This window comes from Salmo salar, chromosome ssa15 (assembly GCF_905237065.1).
Source record: "Salmo salar chromosome ssa15, Ssal_v3.1, whole genome shotgun sequence".
Classification (NCBI taxonomy): domain Eukaryota; kingdom Metazoa; phylum Chordata; class Actinopteri; order Salmoniformes; family Salmonidae; genus Salmo; species Salmo salar.
Window position 1 is genome coordinate 38506023 of NC_059456.1, and position 16322 is coordinate 38522344.

A 16322-nucleotide genomic window follows, 5' to 3' on the forward strand; every position below is an offset into this window, starting at 1 on the left:
GCTACGCCACATTATCACAGGCTGGTGTGGAAGCAAGAAATGGAAAATCACTGCCATGCCGAGCATGCGCTACAGTAGTAAGGTCCTGAAAGTCAAACCCCAGCAAGACAGGCACAGTGATTCTGCCATTTTAATTAACCCCAGAGCTGTGATAAGTTGTCCCCCCCACCCACGCCCCCATCTTTGTAATCTTCCCTTGTTGCAGTTTGAGAGTGGCTGAATACACCAGGGAGGACTGTGTCTCAAATTCAGGAGACAGCAGCCAACAAAAAAAGGCCATTTCATTTCTCTTATCTCCCTCACGTTCAAACATGATGAGAAAACGCTGTGTTTTGGTAAGATCCTCTAGAACCCTCAAACTAAGAATAGAATATGTTTCTAAACACTTCTACATTGATGTGGATGCTACCATGATTACGCATAATCCTGAATGAATCGTGAATAATGATGAGTGAGAAAGTTAGACGCACAAATATACCCCAAAGACATGCTAACCTCTCACCATTACAATAACAGGGGATGTTAGCATTTTTTTTTGGGGGGGGGGCTATGATATTTATGCATCTGTAACTTTCTCAGTACTTTTGTAATGCACTGCATCTGTAAGGTCCCTCAGTCGAGCAGTGAATTTTAAACACAGATTCAACCACAAAGACCAGGGAGGTTTTCCAATGCCTTGCAAAGAAGGGCACCTATTGGTAGATGGGTCAAAATAAAATAAAAAGCAGACACTGAATATCCCTTTGAGCATGGGGAAGTTATTACACTTCGGATGGTGCATCAATACACCCAGTCACCCAGTCACTACAAAGTTACAGTTTCCGGAGAAGAATGAAACCGCTCACGGATTTGACCATGAGGCCAATGGTGACTTTAAAACAGTTACAGTTAATGGATATGATTGGAGAAAACTGAGGATGGATCAACAACATTGTAGTTACTGCACAATACGAACCTACACTGAGCAAAAATATAAAACGCTGCGTGTAAAGTTTGGTCCCATGTTTCAAGAGCTAAAATAAAAGATCCCAGAAATGTTCCATGCCCACAAAAAGCTTATTTCTCTACATTTTTGTGAACAAATTTGTTTACGTCCCTGCTAGTGAGCATTTCTCCTTTCCCAAGATAATCCATCCACCTGACAGGTGCAGCATAAAAAGAAGCTGATTAAACAGCATTATCATTACACTGGTGCACCTTGTGCTGAGGACAGTAAAAGGACACTTTAAAATGTGCAGTTTTGTCACACAACACAATGCCACAGACGTCTCAAGTTTTGAGGGATCGTGCAATTGGCGTGCTGACTGCAGGAATGTCCACCAGAGCTGTTGCTAGAGAATTGAATGTTAATTTCTCTACCACAAATCTCCAACGTCTTTTCTGAGAATTTGGCAGTACGTTCAACCGGCCTCACAACCGCAGACCCCATGTAACCATGCCAGCCCAGGACCTCCACATTCGGCTTCTTCACCTGTGAGATTGTCTGAGACCAGCCACCCAGATGGGTCACACCAGATACTGACTTGTTTAGTGATCCACTTTTTTTAAGGTACCTGTGACCAACAGATGTATTCCCAGTCATGTGAAATCCATAGATTAGGGCCTAATGAATTTATTTCAATTGACTGATTTCCTTATATGAACTATAACTTAGTAAAATCTTTGAAATTGTTGCATGTTGCATTTATATATTTTTCAGTGTAAATGAGAGTGAAAAGAAGCCTGTACAGAATATAAATATTCCAAAACACGCATCCTGTTTGCAATAAGTCACTAAAGTAAAACTGCAAAAACTTTATGTCCTGAATACAAAGTGTTATATTTGGGGCAAATCCAACACATCACCGAGTACCACTCTTCATATTTCCAAGCATGGTGGTGGATGCATCATGTTATGGGTATACTTGTCATCGGCAAGAACTAGGGAGTTTTTTTAGGATAAAAAGAAACGGAATAGAGCTAAGCAAAGGCAAAATCCTGCAGGAAAACCTGGTTCAGTCTGCTTTCCAACAGACATTTGGAGAAAAATTCACCTTTCAGCAGGACAATAACCTAAAACACAAGGCCAAATATACAAGACGTGGCCTAGTTACAGTTTTGATTTAAATCTGCCTGAAAACGGGACTTAAAAATGGCTGTCAACAACCAACTTGACAGAGCTTAAAAGAATTACAAAAATAATAATGTGAAAATATTGTACAATCCAGGTGTGTAAAGCTCTTAGAGACTTACCGTGAAAGACTCACAGCTGTAATCGCTGCTAAAGATAATTCTAACATGTATTGACTCAGGGTTGTGAATACTTATGCAAATTAGATATTCATTTTTCATTTTCAATAAATTTGCAACAATTTCTAAAAACATGTTTTTACTTTGCCATTATGGGTTATTGTGTGTAGATCAATTTAATTCATTTTTAATTCAGGCTGTAACAACAAAATGTGGAATAAGTCAAGGGGTATGAGTACTTTCTGAAGGCACTATAGGTCCCTCTCCTCACAAGGAAAACATTTTCCTCAGGGACCCATAAAGTACGCCATTATGGATTTTCCGCCATCTTTAATTTTGCAAAAAACACTTAAAACACTATTTCTCTGCAACCAACTGACCGAAACTTGATATGTGGCATCTATGGACAAAGGTCTCAACGCAATATTTTCCAGACTAGTACCCAAAACAACATGGCCTCCATGACCAATAAACATTCACATGGAAGTGGTCTGGCATATACATTCATATAAGTCAGTTACAGATATTTGTATACCAAATGTTGTTACAATACATGTTGCAAACACTGTCAAAACTCAACATATGCAAGAACATTCATATTGGCTAGACGGGGGCGCTGCAATGGGCACGTTTTGTTACTCTCAGAACAGTCAAATTTGAATTGTTGTCACTAATTGGCCCATGGGGGGAGGTGCACCGCATCATTCGTGGGGACTAAATGTTTACTGTTGCCTTGTTTAAGGGTAGTTTTAAAAGAGTTGCCTGCAGGAATGCTTTTTAAAAATGTGCAGGGGTTGAAATTCCAAACAGAAAAAAATCTCCTGATTCCATTGGTGCGAAACAGAACAAAAGCAGAATTACTCCACTGGGGAAAAAAGCACGAGTTCACTGAGCCATAGCCCCAAGCTATTTGCAAGGCATCCGATACAGCAGTGTTGAAATGCACTGCAATGTCTGATTAGCAGAATATAACCACATCAAAACAATCTTGGATTCATTTTTTACTTGTTTTGTTAAATAACTGCCTTAGCTGCCTCCCATCAAGCTTCTTAGGGGGTCACTTAGAAGCTTCTTAGGTGAACAGTGAAGAGGCGACTCCGGGATGCTGGCATTCTAGGGCAGAGTTGCAAATAAAAAGCCATATCTCAGACTGGCCAATAAAAAGAAAAGATTAAGATGGGCAAAAGAACACAGACACTCGACAGACGAACTCTGCCTTGAAGGCCAGCACCCGGAGTCACCTCTTCACTGTTGACGTTGAGACTGGTGTTTTGTGTCTACTATTTAATGAAGCTGTCAGTTGAGGACTTGTGAGGTGTCTGTTTTTCAAACTAGACACTAATATTCTTGTCCTCTTGCTCAGTTGTGCCCCAGGGCCTCCCACTGCTCTTTCTATTCTGGTTAGAGACAGTTTGCGCTGTTCTGTGAAGGGAGTAGTATAGAGCGTTGTACGAGATCTTCAGTTTCTTGGCAATTTCTCACATGGAATAGCCTTCAATTCTCAGAACAAGAATAGACTGACGAGATTCAGAAGAAAGTTCTTTATTTCTGGCCATTTTGGGCCCGTAATCGAACCCACAAATGCTGATGCTCCAGATACTCAACTAGTCGGAAGGCCAGTTTTATTGCTTCTTTAATCAGAACAACCGTTTTCAGCTGTGCTAACATAATGGCAAAAGGGTTTTCAATTAGCCTTTTAAAATGATGAACTTGGATTAGCTAACACAACGTGCCATTGGAACACAGGAGGGATGGTTGCTGATAATGGGCCTCTGTATGCCTATGTAGGTATTCCATTTTTTTTAAATCTGCCGTTTCTAGCTACAATAGTCATTTACAACATTAACAATGTCTACACTGTATTTCTGATCAATTTGATGTTATTTTAATAGACATAAAATGTGCTTTTCTTTCAAAAACAAGGACATTTCTAAGTGACCCCAAACTTTTCAACGGTAGTGTATGTAAATGTTACATTTTGGTTTTTAATTTTTAATACATTTGCAAAACTTTCTAAAAATCTGTTTTTGCTTTGTCATTATGGGGTATTGTGTGTGGATTGATGAGGGGGGAAAAACTATTTAATCCATTTTAGAAAAAGGCTGTAATGTAACAAAATGTTGAAAAAGTCAAGGGGTCTGAAAACTTTCAGAATGCACTGTACAGTCAATTAACTATTGTAACTCTTGGCTGACAACAAGGTTATTTTCAGAGACAAATGCAGATGTAAATGGCAGACAGCATCCTTCATTTTTTAACAAACTAACACTGGCGTGACCATGAATCTCATAGTTGTGACAGCCTTTTCCTTAACTCATTATTTTATTTTGAGGAGTGTGGCAGCCTGTGAATAATGACATTTAACTGCAAAAGGAGCAGTGAAGTGGTCACACTAGAGCGTGATGCAATGGGCGATTCCTCATGAAATGAGAACAAAAAAAACACCATGATTTATTTGATTTTCACGTAATTGAATCCATAGAATGGTCCTTTGGAGGAAGGATTGTTGACATATACTGTATTTGACATTTGTATCTTAAAGCATAATTTAGAAATAATTTATTGAAGTTTAAATATTTGTGACATTCTGGCCTTACCCAGGCCTCCTTGATGACTCTACTGTTACATCGGTAAATGCTACAAAGAAAATATAGAATTTTGATTTCAATATACATTATCTTACATTCATTAATGAATATTGAAAAATATGAACATTAATATTTTAAATATGTAAAAAATTATTTGGCTAACGTTTTCATATATTGTTGAACATAATCTACTCTACGGGCATATATTAAAGTTCCAGAGTGGGTTCTCTACTAGTTTTAAAGTCAGGCCCATTTTATACATAGACATTGTCATAGTAGACAATGTAACCAATCACAGTCCTCCTTTCACTTACTGTATATATCATTGCAAATCCTGCAAATCACCAGTAGAGGGCGACCATTTTGAATCCATTTTCACCTTCACTCTGTTGGTAATGTTTACAAATTGGATCATAACGCTAAAAAGTAGCAGAGATCCCACTCTGGAACTTTGATATGTCCGTAGAGTATATTATGTTAAACTGAAATATTAGCCAAATCAAAAATGTAATATTTTCAATATTCAGGTTTATATTTTCAATATTAGTAAATTAATGTACGAAAGTTATTATTGACATCAAAATACTATTCATAGGCCTACAGAGCAAGCGGTAAGTCTTCATATGACACCAAGTTTTTCTTTGCAGCACCTACAGATAAAACATTATGGAGTCTTAAAAAATGCTTTCAAACTTTGGTATTTTTTAAACCTCTGGCTTTGGGCTGGATGTGTCAATATCCACAGTTTTCATGTGAGTAAAGTCATACAGTAAAAAAAAAAAAAAAAAATCACAACAGCTGTGATAGAAACAGGAAGTTTTGGTGCAATTTTATAAATGCAGACAGATAATTTGTTCGTTCAACATGGTGAGATCTTTTTGTGTCTGTAAAATGAATTATACGAGAAATGGCAGTGGAAATACTGATATAATATCCATCATATCAAAGTAAACTTTGGAGTGTGGTCCTCCCACTACGATAAATTATGATGAACTTCACAGGGAAGTAAACGTGCACGGTAATGAGCTTGATGCTCCTTTCCAATAAATAGAGGGTCTTATCCTGTTGACATGATGATCAATGCTTGACTGACATTTGACAAATAAAAATATTATCCTTAATGATCTCATTATGTAGACTAGCCTACCTAGCCTAGAGTGGAAAATGTGATGGAAACACATTGAACTTTAGATTTTTATTATGTCATCACGCACTGATTTTTACCCGCAACAAGTCAGTTTGGTGGAAACACACCACTGGTGGGAAATGGCGCATTTCAATTTTCTTTATGCATATTTTTGAATATTTGGATTGAAAATCTGTCGCCAATTGGATGGATACCTAGATAAAGTGTAGTTCATACATGCATAATCTACCTCAATTAACCATGAAATCCCTAGTTTGAAAGCGTCTGTTTACTGCAAGCTGTGCTGCACCATTTTCCCTCACGTGGGCCAGTCCCCTAGCAATTCAAGTTCTAGCTTCAGCCCCTTGTCATTTGAGTGACAGCTAGCAAGATGCCCACAGAGCAGAGAGAGAGAGAGAGCAATGACGTGGTGCACATATTGGCACATGTGGCTTAATACACCATTTTCTGGAACTACTTTTGGCATGTGAGTGCTACTTTCAGAATTACTGGCTAAAAAGTATACAAATGTACAACAGAATCTCTTTAAAGAAAAATATCACAAATATTCCAATGTACAATTAATTATTTCTCAGTCATGCTTTAAGATACACATTTTAAATATACTGCTCAAAAAAATAAAGGGAACACTAAAACAACACATCCTAGATCTGAATGAAAGAAATAATCTTATTAAATACTTTTTTCTTTACGTAGTTGAATGTGCTGCCAACAAAATCACACAAAAAGAATCAATGGAAATCCAATTTATCAACCCATGGAGGTCTGGATTTGGAGTCACACTCAAAATTAAAGTGGAAAACCACACTACAGGCTGATCCAACTTTGATGTAATGTCCTTAAAACAAGTCAAAATGAGGCTCAGTAGTGTGTGTGGCCTCCACGTGCCTGTATGACCTCCCTACAACGCCTGGGCATGCTCCTGATGAGGTGGCGGATGGTCTCCTGAGGGATCTCCTCCCAGACCTGGACTAAAGCATCCGCCAACTCCTGGACAGTCTGTGGTGCAATGTGGCGTTGGTGGATGGAGCGAGACATGATGTCCCAGATGTGCTCAATTGGATTCAGGTCTGGGGAACGGGCGGGCCAGTCCATAGCATCAATGCCTTCCTCTTGCAGGAACTGCTGACACACTCCAGCCACATGAGGTGTAGCATTGTCTTGCATTAGGAGGAACCCAGGGCCAACCGCACCAGCATATGGTCTCACAAGGGGTCTGAGGATCTCATCTCGGTACCTAATGGCAGTCAGGCTACCTCTGGCGAGCACATGGAGGGCTGTGCGGCCCCCCAAAGAAATGCCACCCCACACCTTGACTGACCCACCGCCCAACCGGCCATGCTGGAGGATGTTGCAGGCAGCAGAACGTTCTCCACGGCATCTCCAGACTCTCTCACGTCTGTCACGTGCTCAGTGTGAACCTGCTTTCATCTGTGAAGAGCACAGGGCGCCAGTGGTGAATTTGCTAATCTTGGTGTTCTCTGGCAAATGCCAAACGTCCTGCACGGTGTTGGGCTGTAAGCACAACCCCCACCTGTGGACGTCAGGCCCTCATACCACCCTCATGGAGTCTGTTTCTGACCGTTTGAGCAGACACATGCACATTTGTGGCCTGCTGGAGGTCATTTTGCAGGGCTCTGGCAGTGCTTCTCCTGCTCCTCCTTGCACAAAGGCGGAGGTAGCGGTCCTGCTGCTGGGTTGTTGCCCTCCTACTGCCTCCTCCACGTCTCCTGATGTACTGGCCTGTCTCCTGGTAGCGCCTCCATGCTCTGGACACTACGCTGACAGACACAGCAAACCTTCTTGCCACAGCTCGCATTGATGTGCCATCCTGGATGAGCTGCACTACCTGAGCCACTTGTGTGGGTTGTAGACTCCGTCTCATGCTACCACTAGAGTGAAAGCACCGCCAGCACTCAAAAGTGACCAAAACATCAGCCAGGAAGCGAGAAGTGGTCTGTAGTCCCCACCTGCAGAACCACTCCTTTATTGGGGGTGTCTTGCTAATTGCCTATAATTTCCACCTGTTGTCTATTCCATTTGCACAACAGCATGTGAAATTTATTGTCAATCAGTGTTGCTTCCTAAGTGGACAGTTTGATTTCACAGAAGTGTGATTGACTTGGAGTTACATTGTGTTGTTTAAGTGTTCCCTTTTTTTTTTGAGCAGTGTATATGTTAAAGCACCCATGCACTTTTTAAATCACTGTGTGTCTAATACATCACTGAGTGTTTATTTCTCTGAGCCTCCTTTTGCCATTGAAATGCTCATTCTGATAGTGTGGGCTTGTTCATACAAATATAAATATATTTACATACACAGCCCTGCTTGGCGGATAGGATCGTCTAAAGCCCTTAAACTCAACTCTGGACCTAGAAGCCAGTTCCACTGTGGTTTTTCATTGTTCCCCTCTAATCAGGCACTGATTTAGACCTGGGACACCAGGTGGATAATATTAATTATCAGGAAGAACTGAAAAAAAGCTTGTAGGGTAAGAGTTGAATACGCCTGCTCTAAAGCCTACCCCGCTTACCCCTTCAAAGGAGGAGGATAGATATGCAAATAAAAGATTACTGGTCATTGGTCAGAATAATCAGATCAGATTGTGATGCCATGATCTGGGCCAAAAACACCATCCCACCTGAACAGGCTGAAATTACACAAAAATAGCATTATTATCATTTTTACAATTTCAGTGTTATTTCAACCTCAGTGTGGAAATATCATTAAAAAAACAGGAAATCACATTTTAAAACTGCACTGCCCCTTTAACAAGGACCCTTTAATTACATTTCGTGAAAATCTCCAAAATCATGGTCTTTTTTTGTTCTAGTTTCATGAGGAATCACCCTAATGCAGCATTTGCCAGTATTAAACTAAACACAAACAGGACATTGTCCATCTGAGACTTGCCAAGGGTTAGCCCTGCTGGGACTGGATACCCCATTTTCAGTTTCAACTTTTGCTCAGAGTGAACTTTTTGTCTGACTCTATATGGTTCCATTTGACGTCAGTGTGACGCTCATGAGCCATGTAAGGCCCTTTGACCTGACTCACATTGAAATTACACTCCGAAATTAAACTACAAAACTGCAAGTGACATTCAACCATGGATCAGCAAAGAGCTTTAGTATTAATGTTCTGCTTGCAGAGACAGTGACTAGGATTGCTTGTTAGACCAAGCTCTGTATTACTATCTATATCATGCTGAGTTAAGTATTTCAAATATTTCACAAAATGTTATCAATTTATATTTGAAAGTATTTGATTCAACCAAGCACCAGTCTTCACATTCCATCTTAAAGGGCCAGATAGATTCTGGGGTTCCCTTTAACAGTTCCAGACATTCTAACCATTTTAACTTCAGTTGTTCAGTGCCTAGTCATGCTGCCATAGGAAAGAGGAACAAAGTTGCGCTGTGAGACCCAGGAAGTGTTGCCTAGCCATGTGAATGGCTTGGATGCACCAGAACAATGCTCGCCGCCTGCCGTTTCCTCAGACAGCCGCCCAGATTCCATGTATTATACCCCAGGTTGCCTGGCAGTGGAACCCTCCTATTGGAGCCTCAATCACACATTACAACCTGCCAAAGAGCATTGGTTTAAAAGCCATGAAAATAACCACCGGCAGGCCACTACCTTTTCAAAGCCACCATTAATTTCTAGCTATTTCTATCAAACAGTCTTTTCTTTTGCAATGCAGGAACCAGGAAAAAATAGAATTTTGCTTCAGCACACACATTTCTTGATCCATGTTTAATTATTGTTGTGTGAAGAGGTGGAACAAGTTTGTGTTTCCAGCTGCAGATAAGAAGAGTGCCATTGCCTAAAATTTGCTCAGGAGCTCTTTTCAGGAGTTGAAACGATGAATCTCCCTATTGAAGTGCTCCATCTGCTTGACTTTCACAAGGTTGAATGACAACAACTAATGAGTAAAAGAGATCCTATGTCTGGCAGAATCTGTCCTTACTACTATATTCATAACTGATTATATCACTCGCAATCCTGTGTGTTATCGATCTCAGCCTAAAGTACTGTCATTACAGATATACACTGAGTATACAAAAGATTAAGAACACCTGCTCTTTCCATGACAGACCGACCAGGTGAATCAAGGTGAAAGCTATGATTCCTTATTGATGTCACTTGTTAAATCCACTTCAATCAGTGTAGATAAAGGAGAGGAGACGGGTTAAAGGATTTTTAAGCCTTGGATTGTGTATGTGTGCCATTCAGAAGGTGAATGGGCAAGACTAAAGATTTAAGTGCCTTTGAACGGGGTATGGTAGTAGGTGCCAGTTGCACCAGTTTGTGTCAAGAACTGCAACACTGCTGGGTTTTTGACTCAACAGTTTCCTGTGTGTATCAAGAATGGTCCACGACCCTAAGGATATCCAGACAACTTGGCACAACTGTGGGAAGCATTTGACTCAACATGGGCTTTCGACACCTTGTAGAGTCCATGCCCTGATGAACTGAGGCTGTTCTGAGGGCAAAAGGGGGCTTGCAAATCAATATTAGGGAGGTGGCCCTAATGCTTGGTATACTCAGTGTACATTGCCCAGTTGCACCATTGCAAGATAGTCAAAGTAATACATCTTATGAGGTGAGAGAACGCAACAAGGTTGGTAATTGAAATAAAAGAGCTCCATTGAAGGAGACGGAGCCTCCATTTTCTACAGTGAAGCATAAAATGTGTCTTGTTTATGCCCTGAAGCCAGGCTGGACAAAAATGACCCTTAAGATAATGGATTCAGAGGACATGTCTCTTTTCATTCATCTTACAACCCACCATGCAATCAATGACTGTTATTCCAGTTCTTGTAATATTTTAGAAAAAATAGAACGTGTGTCAGGCAGCCAAGAAAAGCTCAAAAGCTGCGAAAAAAGATGGATCATTGCAGTAAACGCATTGTTGTGGGAAATTACCACAGAGCCAAAGATCTGCTTCGACTGAATAAAGTAGAGGCACAGAAATCAAGTTTGGTGCACTGGTGCTACTCTGTTGTTCTCTGTTGTTGTGTTGATGAACTCCCTCAAGTTAGTCTGTGACATGCTGCAAAACAATAAAACTGCACAGTCCCTAAAGGGAAAATCAGTTCCGAAACTTGTATTGCTTGTAATTGTCCACCATTCCCCTTTAGGATAGAGTACATCTTTACATAATTTATATACTGCAGTCTACAAGCTATTGTTTACCTGCTCACTACATTACACTACCTGATGAATGTTTCTGTTTCAAATATTGATTTGCATGTAAACTTTTAGCCTTATCAAAACAAATAGATCCTGAAGCTGCCATTAGCCTATAGCTAAAAGGTTAGAGAGATGATGGGAAAAAAACAGGAGTAGTTGATTGATTACTCATCGGTGAGTCTATCTAGTGGTGTAGCAGACTCCCTTTTCTGATATTCCGTCATGGCATCAGCTAATCCAAGCTTCCGCAAACACAACACTTCACAAACCTGATACAAGGATGCTCCAATCCATCAGAAGCATATTTATCTGCATCCATCCAGCCATTTCAGAGATGGCCTTTTTCATATCTCTTGGCATAGAGTGTTATTGTATTCTTGGACAGTTCAGTACAGTAACTCCCAGCTGGTCACAGAAACCTTGAAGCCTGATTCTTTGGGGCAGCCCTTAGCAACATCCTGATAACAAAAACAACAGCGAGTCACTTTCACAGTGAGAGTGGAATTCTATCCCTCCAGGACAACAATAGCCCCAAAGCAGCCGAGTGGGCAGCCCGATCTGGGCCTGCACAGATTACACCTTGCGGGACATTGTTCTCTGGCTATATGGGAGTTCTAGGGATGAAGAGGAGCAGCAGATGGCAAGGAGAGGGAGAAAGTAGAGAGTAGGCAGACCAAGGCAAGACCACCAGCTGTCATCCCCCACCTCTCACTGTCGCAGCTGGACCTCCATTACCCCTGTCTGAGGCTCAGAGGCACACACAACAAGCAGATACACAAGCACATGCCACAGACATTCCACAAGAGAGGAACCAACACAAAGCACCACTTGCTCGAGTATAGAGTGTACACACAAACACACTTCTTAAGGTGATATGGCACTGGCAAACACACACACTGTTGATCCAAACCAAATCTTAGCAGAGAGAGGAATAAAGAAAAGCAACAGAGTATTAATTTAACAACTCTGGTCCTGGGGTTTGGATGACTCAAGATAACCCTTGTTTTCAATTAATGAGTCTCCAACTGGTTTGGATAGGCTTTGCTATAAGACCCATGTTGGGCTCCCGAGTGGCGCAGCGGTCTAAGGCACTGCATCTCAGTGCTAGAGGCGTCCCTACAGACACCCTGGTTTGAATCCAGGCTGTATCACAACCGGCCGTGATTGGGAGTCCCATAGGGTGGTCCGGGTTTGGCCGGACCATGCCATAGGCCGCCATAGGACGGCGCTAATATGAACCCTTAAGAGAGTCTGGAATGCTGGTTTTGGGCTTTGGACATAATTTGAGAGAAAAGTAACACCTTTTAAAAGCATAACATAAGCAGGATGAAAATCAAAACATTACTCTTCCATAGGTTGTAAAAGTTTATATCGGGGGTTCCCAAACTCTTTTGCTTCGTGACCTGCCAATTGAGGTGTCTTTTGATTCGCAACCCACCAAAAGGGTTCAGCGGTGAAAAACAAACACAGACCAAAGAATAAGTCAAAAACAATCTTGGCAGCGGAGAGAACATTTGGCTATGGACCTGAAATAAAGTGATGCAGTTTTAAAGGCAAGTTTTCTGCAATTCTATCCATTCTGAAATGGAGCTGAGATAAAATGTTGCAGTTTAAACAAATTTCCTGAAATTCTACAGAAATTCTAGAGATTTTCCAGTACTTTTGTATAGTTCTTAACCAGTCATTCTTAAAGTAGCACTAACAAGCCAAAAGCAGTCTTCGAAAATTGCATACTACATTCACATGTGTGCAGATATGTACATCACGTCATTGCTTTTTCTCTCTCTGCTGTGTGTGCATCTTGCTAGCTGTCACTCAAATGGCCAGGGCCTGAACCTCATTGGCTAGAACTCGAATTGCAAGGGGGCTGGCCCATGTGGGAAAAATGGCACAGCTTCCATATAATAAACTGCTTTCAAACTAGGGATTTTGTGTTGAATTGAGGTAGAATAGTAATTCTGCATGTATGAACTACACAATGACACATCCAGCCCAAAGCGGGAGATTTCAAAAATACTTAGTCGCCCCCGAAGTTCCCGAAGCATGTCTCAATTATGTGTTCTTATGCTGAAACATTGTAACAAAATCAATGGGGACCTGACTGTGTAGCTTTTATTTTGTTGATTGTATATGTATTATTAGGTTATTATTTCAAAATATGGGTCCGTTATCTTTTCTATACTTTATTTTGTTTTAGTCTAAGTTTACACTGAAAGCGTTTTTTTGTCATCTCGAACATGTATAGAAATTATTTTTTAAAGTTTTATTTACAATGCAAAAAAAAAATATACAACGGACCAAGGCATTCTGCATTATAGGGTTATCAGCCATACAGGTGGGACCATGGGAACGACAATCCCAATGCTTTGTTTTAACGTTTAGAAATGTCAATCATCACTTGCGATATGGTTTTCGAAACATATGGAACTTACCTTTCATATCAGCAAGAAATAACCTTTCAAATAAGAAAGTTACACTTACTGTAGCAGGTTTCTGGTGCCTTCTCCAGGTGATTAACTACACTTACGCTACACAGTTACACTTACAAACAGGTGTTCAAGCACGCTAGATACTGTAGCTAATCAGTAACAAGCGCTTTAACATGGAGATGTGTTGGAACACTAACCCTATAACGGTGTGCAGTAATTTAACCTTTAGATTTTTTTTAAACGATTTCTTGCTGATATGAAATATAGGTATGTTTCCAAAACCGTACCCCCGAAGTGATGCTTAAAGTTCAGTCCAAGCCTCACGGCAAAAATATGCGTCCCCCGGCCAAAAGATAACAGTACTCCCAATGGCAGAAGACAGCGCCTATGAATGGGCTACCCGCGCGACCCAACTGGAAACCACAATTTGGGAACCACTAGGCTACTACTTTAGGTAATTGTGATTTATGCAGGTGGTTGATTGCTGAATCTTCATGCTACAACACTATTGTTTCCATACAAATATCAAAAACACATAACCAAAAACAGCATTTCAATATTTATTGAAATACGACACTGTAGGCTAATGTAAAACTGCATTCACACACTGCTGAAATATGTTTTTCTTGCTCTGACCAATTGCTCCGCTGTTTCAGAAAATGACGTTTTAATAAACGTGCGCAGAATTTAAACTTGGCAAGTGGTGCTTTACAAAAGAAACGAATGAAGCAACAATAATACGCTATGTCAAGTGTTTGATGTAAAAACGAATAATTATACATAGCCTATGCTTGAATTGTATGCATTTTATCACATTGGTCCAATCAAGTCGGGAGTAGCCTAACATTTCTCATTCTTACCTGCTAAACACTTTTCTTATCCTTTGAACCAGGGTCGGCGATGCCGTGATGGTTTCAGGAGGCATAGTCTCAATGGTGGTGACAACATGATTCTGCTGCGACGATATCATCTCTGAACTAAACATTTAACGATCAGAAACTAGGGTGCATTCTGCTCCGTGCACGGAGAGGACGTAGGGGCTCGGGTACTCCACGAGGGACTAGATCCGATTATCGGTGCGCGCGATGGACAGCCTCAGCATTCATTCCATGGTTCACACAGGTGAAGATGATGACGCTGCTGTATTTACAAAAAGTGAAGAATGTGTGTTGGCCACACACGCGGGGAGTTCATGAAAGATGCACCTGTTCCTTAGTGAAATGTTTGCAGAGGTACCCCGGTTCGTCAGTGTGCATTTTCTGAATCCCTGCTTCAGACTGTGCGGTGATTATGAGAGGCGACTGGTTTTGGAAGGGACGTGAACTACCTTTATTAGCCAGCAGGGAGAGTGCTTTCACCACAGTTAGTGCTGTTGAACCTGAGGAATAAACCCACTGATTTAGGTCTACTGTTGGAATACAGCATTGGAAATAGCCTGCAGATAAAGCAGATAGTTGTGCTCTATATACATAGTCCCTACAAATAGTCTGGTGTGGGGTTATAACAAATAAGCAATGCAGGTGTTCATTGGCGAAAATAAGCATTATGGAAATGTAACATCATTTCAGTAATGCCATACTGTAAACCAATTTTTACTTTTTCAGTTTCAAAAGGGTCTGGACTGGCTGAATATTCCATAGGGATATAACCTAATGATTCTATTTTAATGGATAAAAGAAAGGAAATATTTGTATATTCATTCAAATAAATGTCATGTCATCCATATCAGTTGAATCACAGCAATGTTTCCAGTGCCTTTGAATATGTCTACTTTATTCACCAAACCTTAAAATCTCTCTACCTTGAAGTCAAGTTAGCTGTTGCATAGTCTCGTGTTGCCACCCTCCCTAACTCCGTACCGAAGCTACCTGTCACAAGATCAAATGTCAAGGAAAGCTGTCACAAACAACAGATGGGTTTGTGGTGATGAGACCGTTTGGAACTTAAGCACAACTAAAAACAGTGAGCTGAGCTTTGCTTCCTCTAGTCAGAAAGACACCTCAACATAACCTAGTCTTTTTTTTTTTTTTATCTCTCTGCTTGGCTCTGCCCACACAGGGACATTTTCACAGATAGTCAAGACTGGCTTGTTTTGGAGCTGTCAATCTTCTGGTGGAAACCACATGAGTCACTCAGAGTGACAATCACAATGTTTACAGGGAGAAAAACAGCATGTCCCATGAATAATGAAATTATGAATGATGAAATGTAATCTGAGCAGCAATGGGAGGGAAGGGCCTCTTCTCTCTGATGTAATTCTACAGCAGCACAGTGTATGAGAAACTAGATACTGTTGAATAATCGGGTGTCATTATTGTCATTCAAATGGCCATGTTACACCGTGTCAGGGGGCTTACTACAGCCTCTAAGCCTTTTTCATGGCTCAGCTCAGCAGTCCCTATGTCCTGGAGAACTGTGGGGGTTTTCTAGCCTGGAACACCCTGTGGACCCGTCAGCCTGTCTCACACACATCATCATGAGGCCATGAACGATGACAGGTGAACAACACATTATGGTAATATAAAGGATTTGGTTTGGGGTACATTGGTGGTGGAGTTTACCGTGATTGAAATTCCAAGTCCCTATTTGGCCAACACTACTTTACGAATAGGACCAACTCCTTGGGTCTTCTTCAGTACATGTGTTTCCTGAGGGAGAGATCAAACAGGCAAATAAATAATCAGTGATAATCAAACAGTGGAAAAAATACCTTAACCACAATGAATGTCAATG

The 16322-nt window shown here is 40.8% G+C and overlaps 1 protein-coding gene across 1 annotated transcript in view; it reads right to left on the reverse strand.

The window, feature by feature from the left end:
* Positions 1–14908, reverse strand: part of LOC106571386 (solute carrier family 35 member F1) — a 136049-nt gene extending 121141 nt beyond the window's left edge. The window contains exon 1 of the mRNA XM_014144409.2: positions 14450–14908. Coding sequence (XP_013999884.1) covers positions 14450–14574 — 125 coding nt within the window. The 5' untranslated portion in view covers positions 14575–14908. The remainder of the gene's footprint in view (positions 1–14449) is intronic.
* Positions 14909–16322: the final 1414 nt, after the last annotated feature.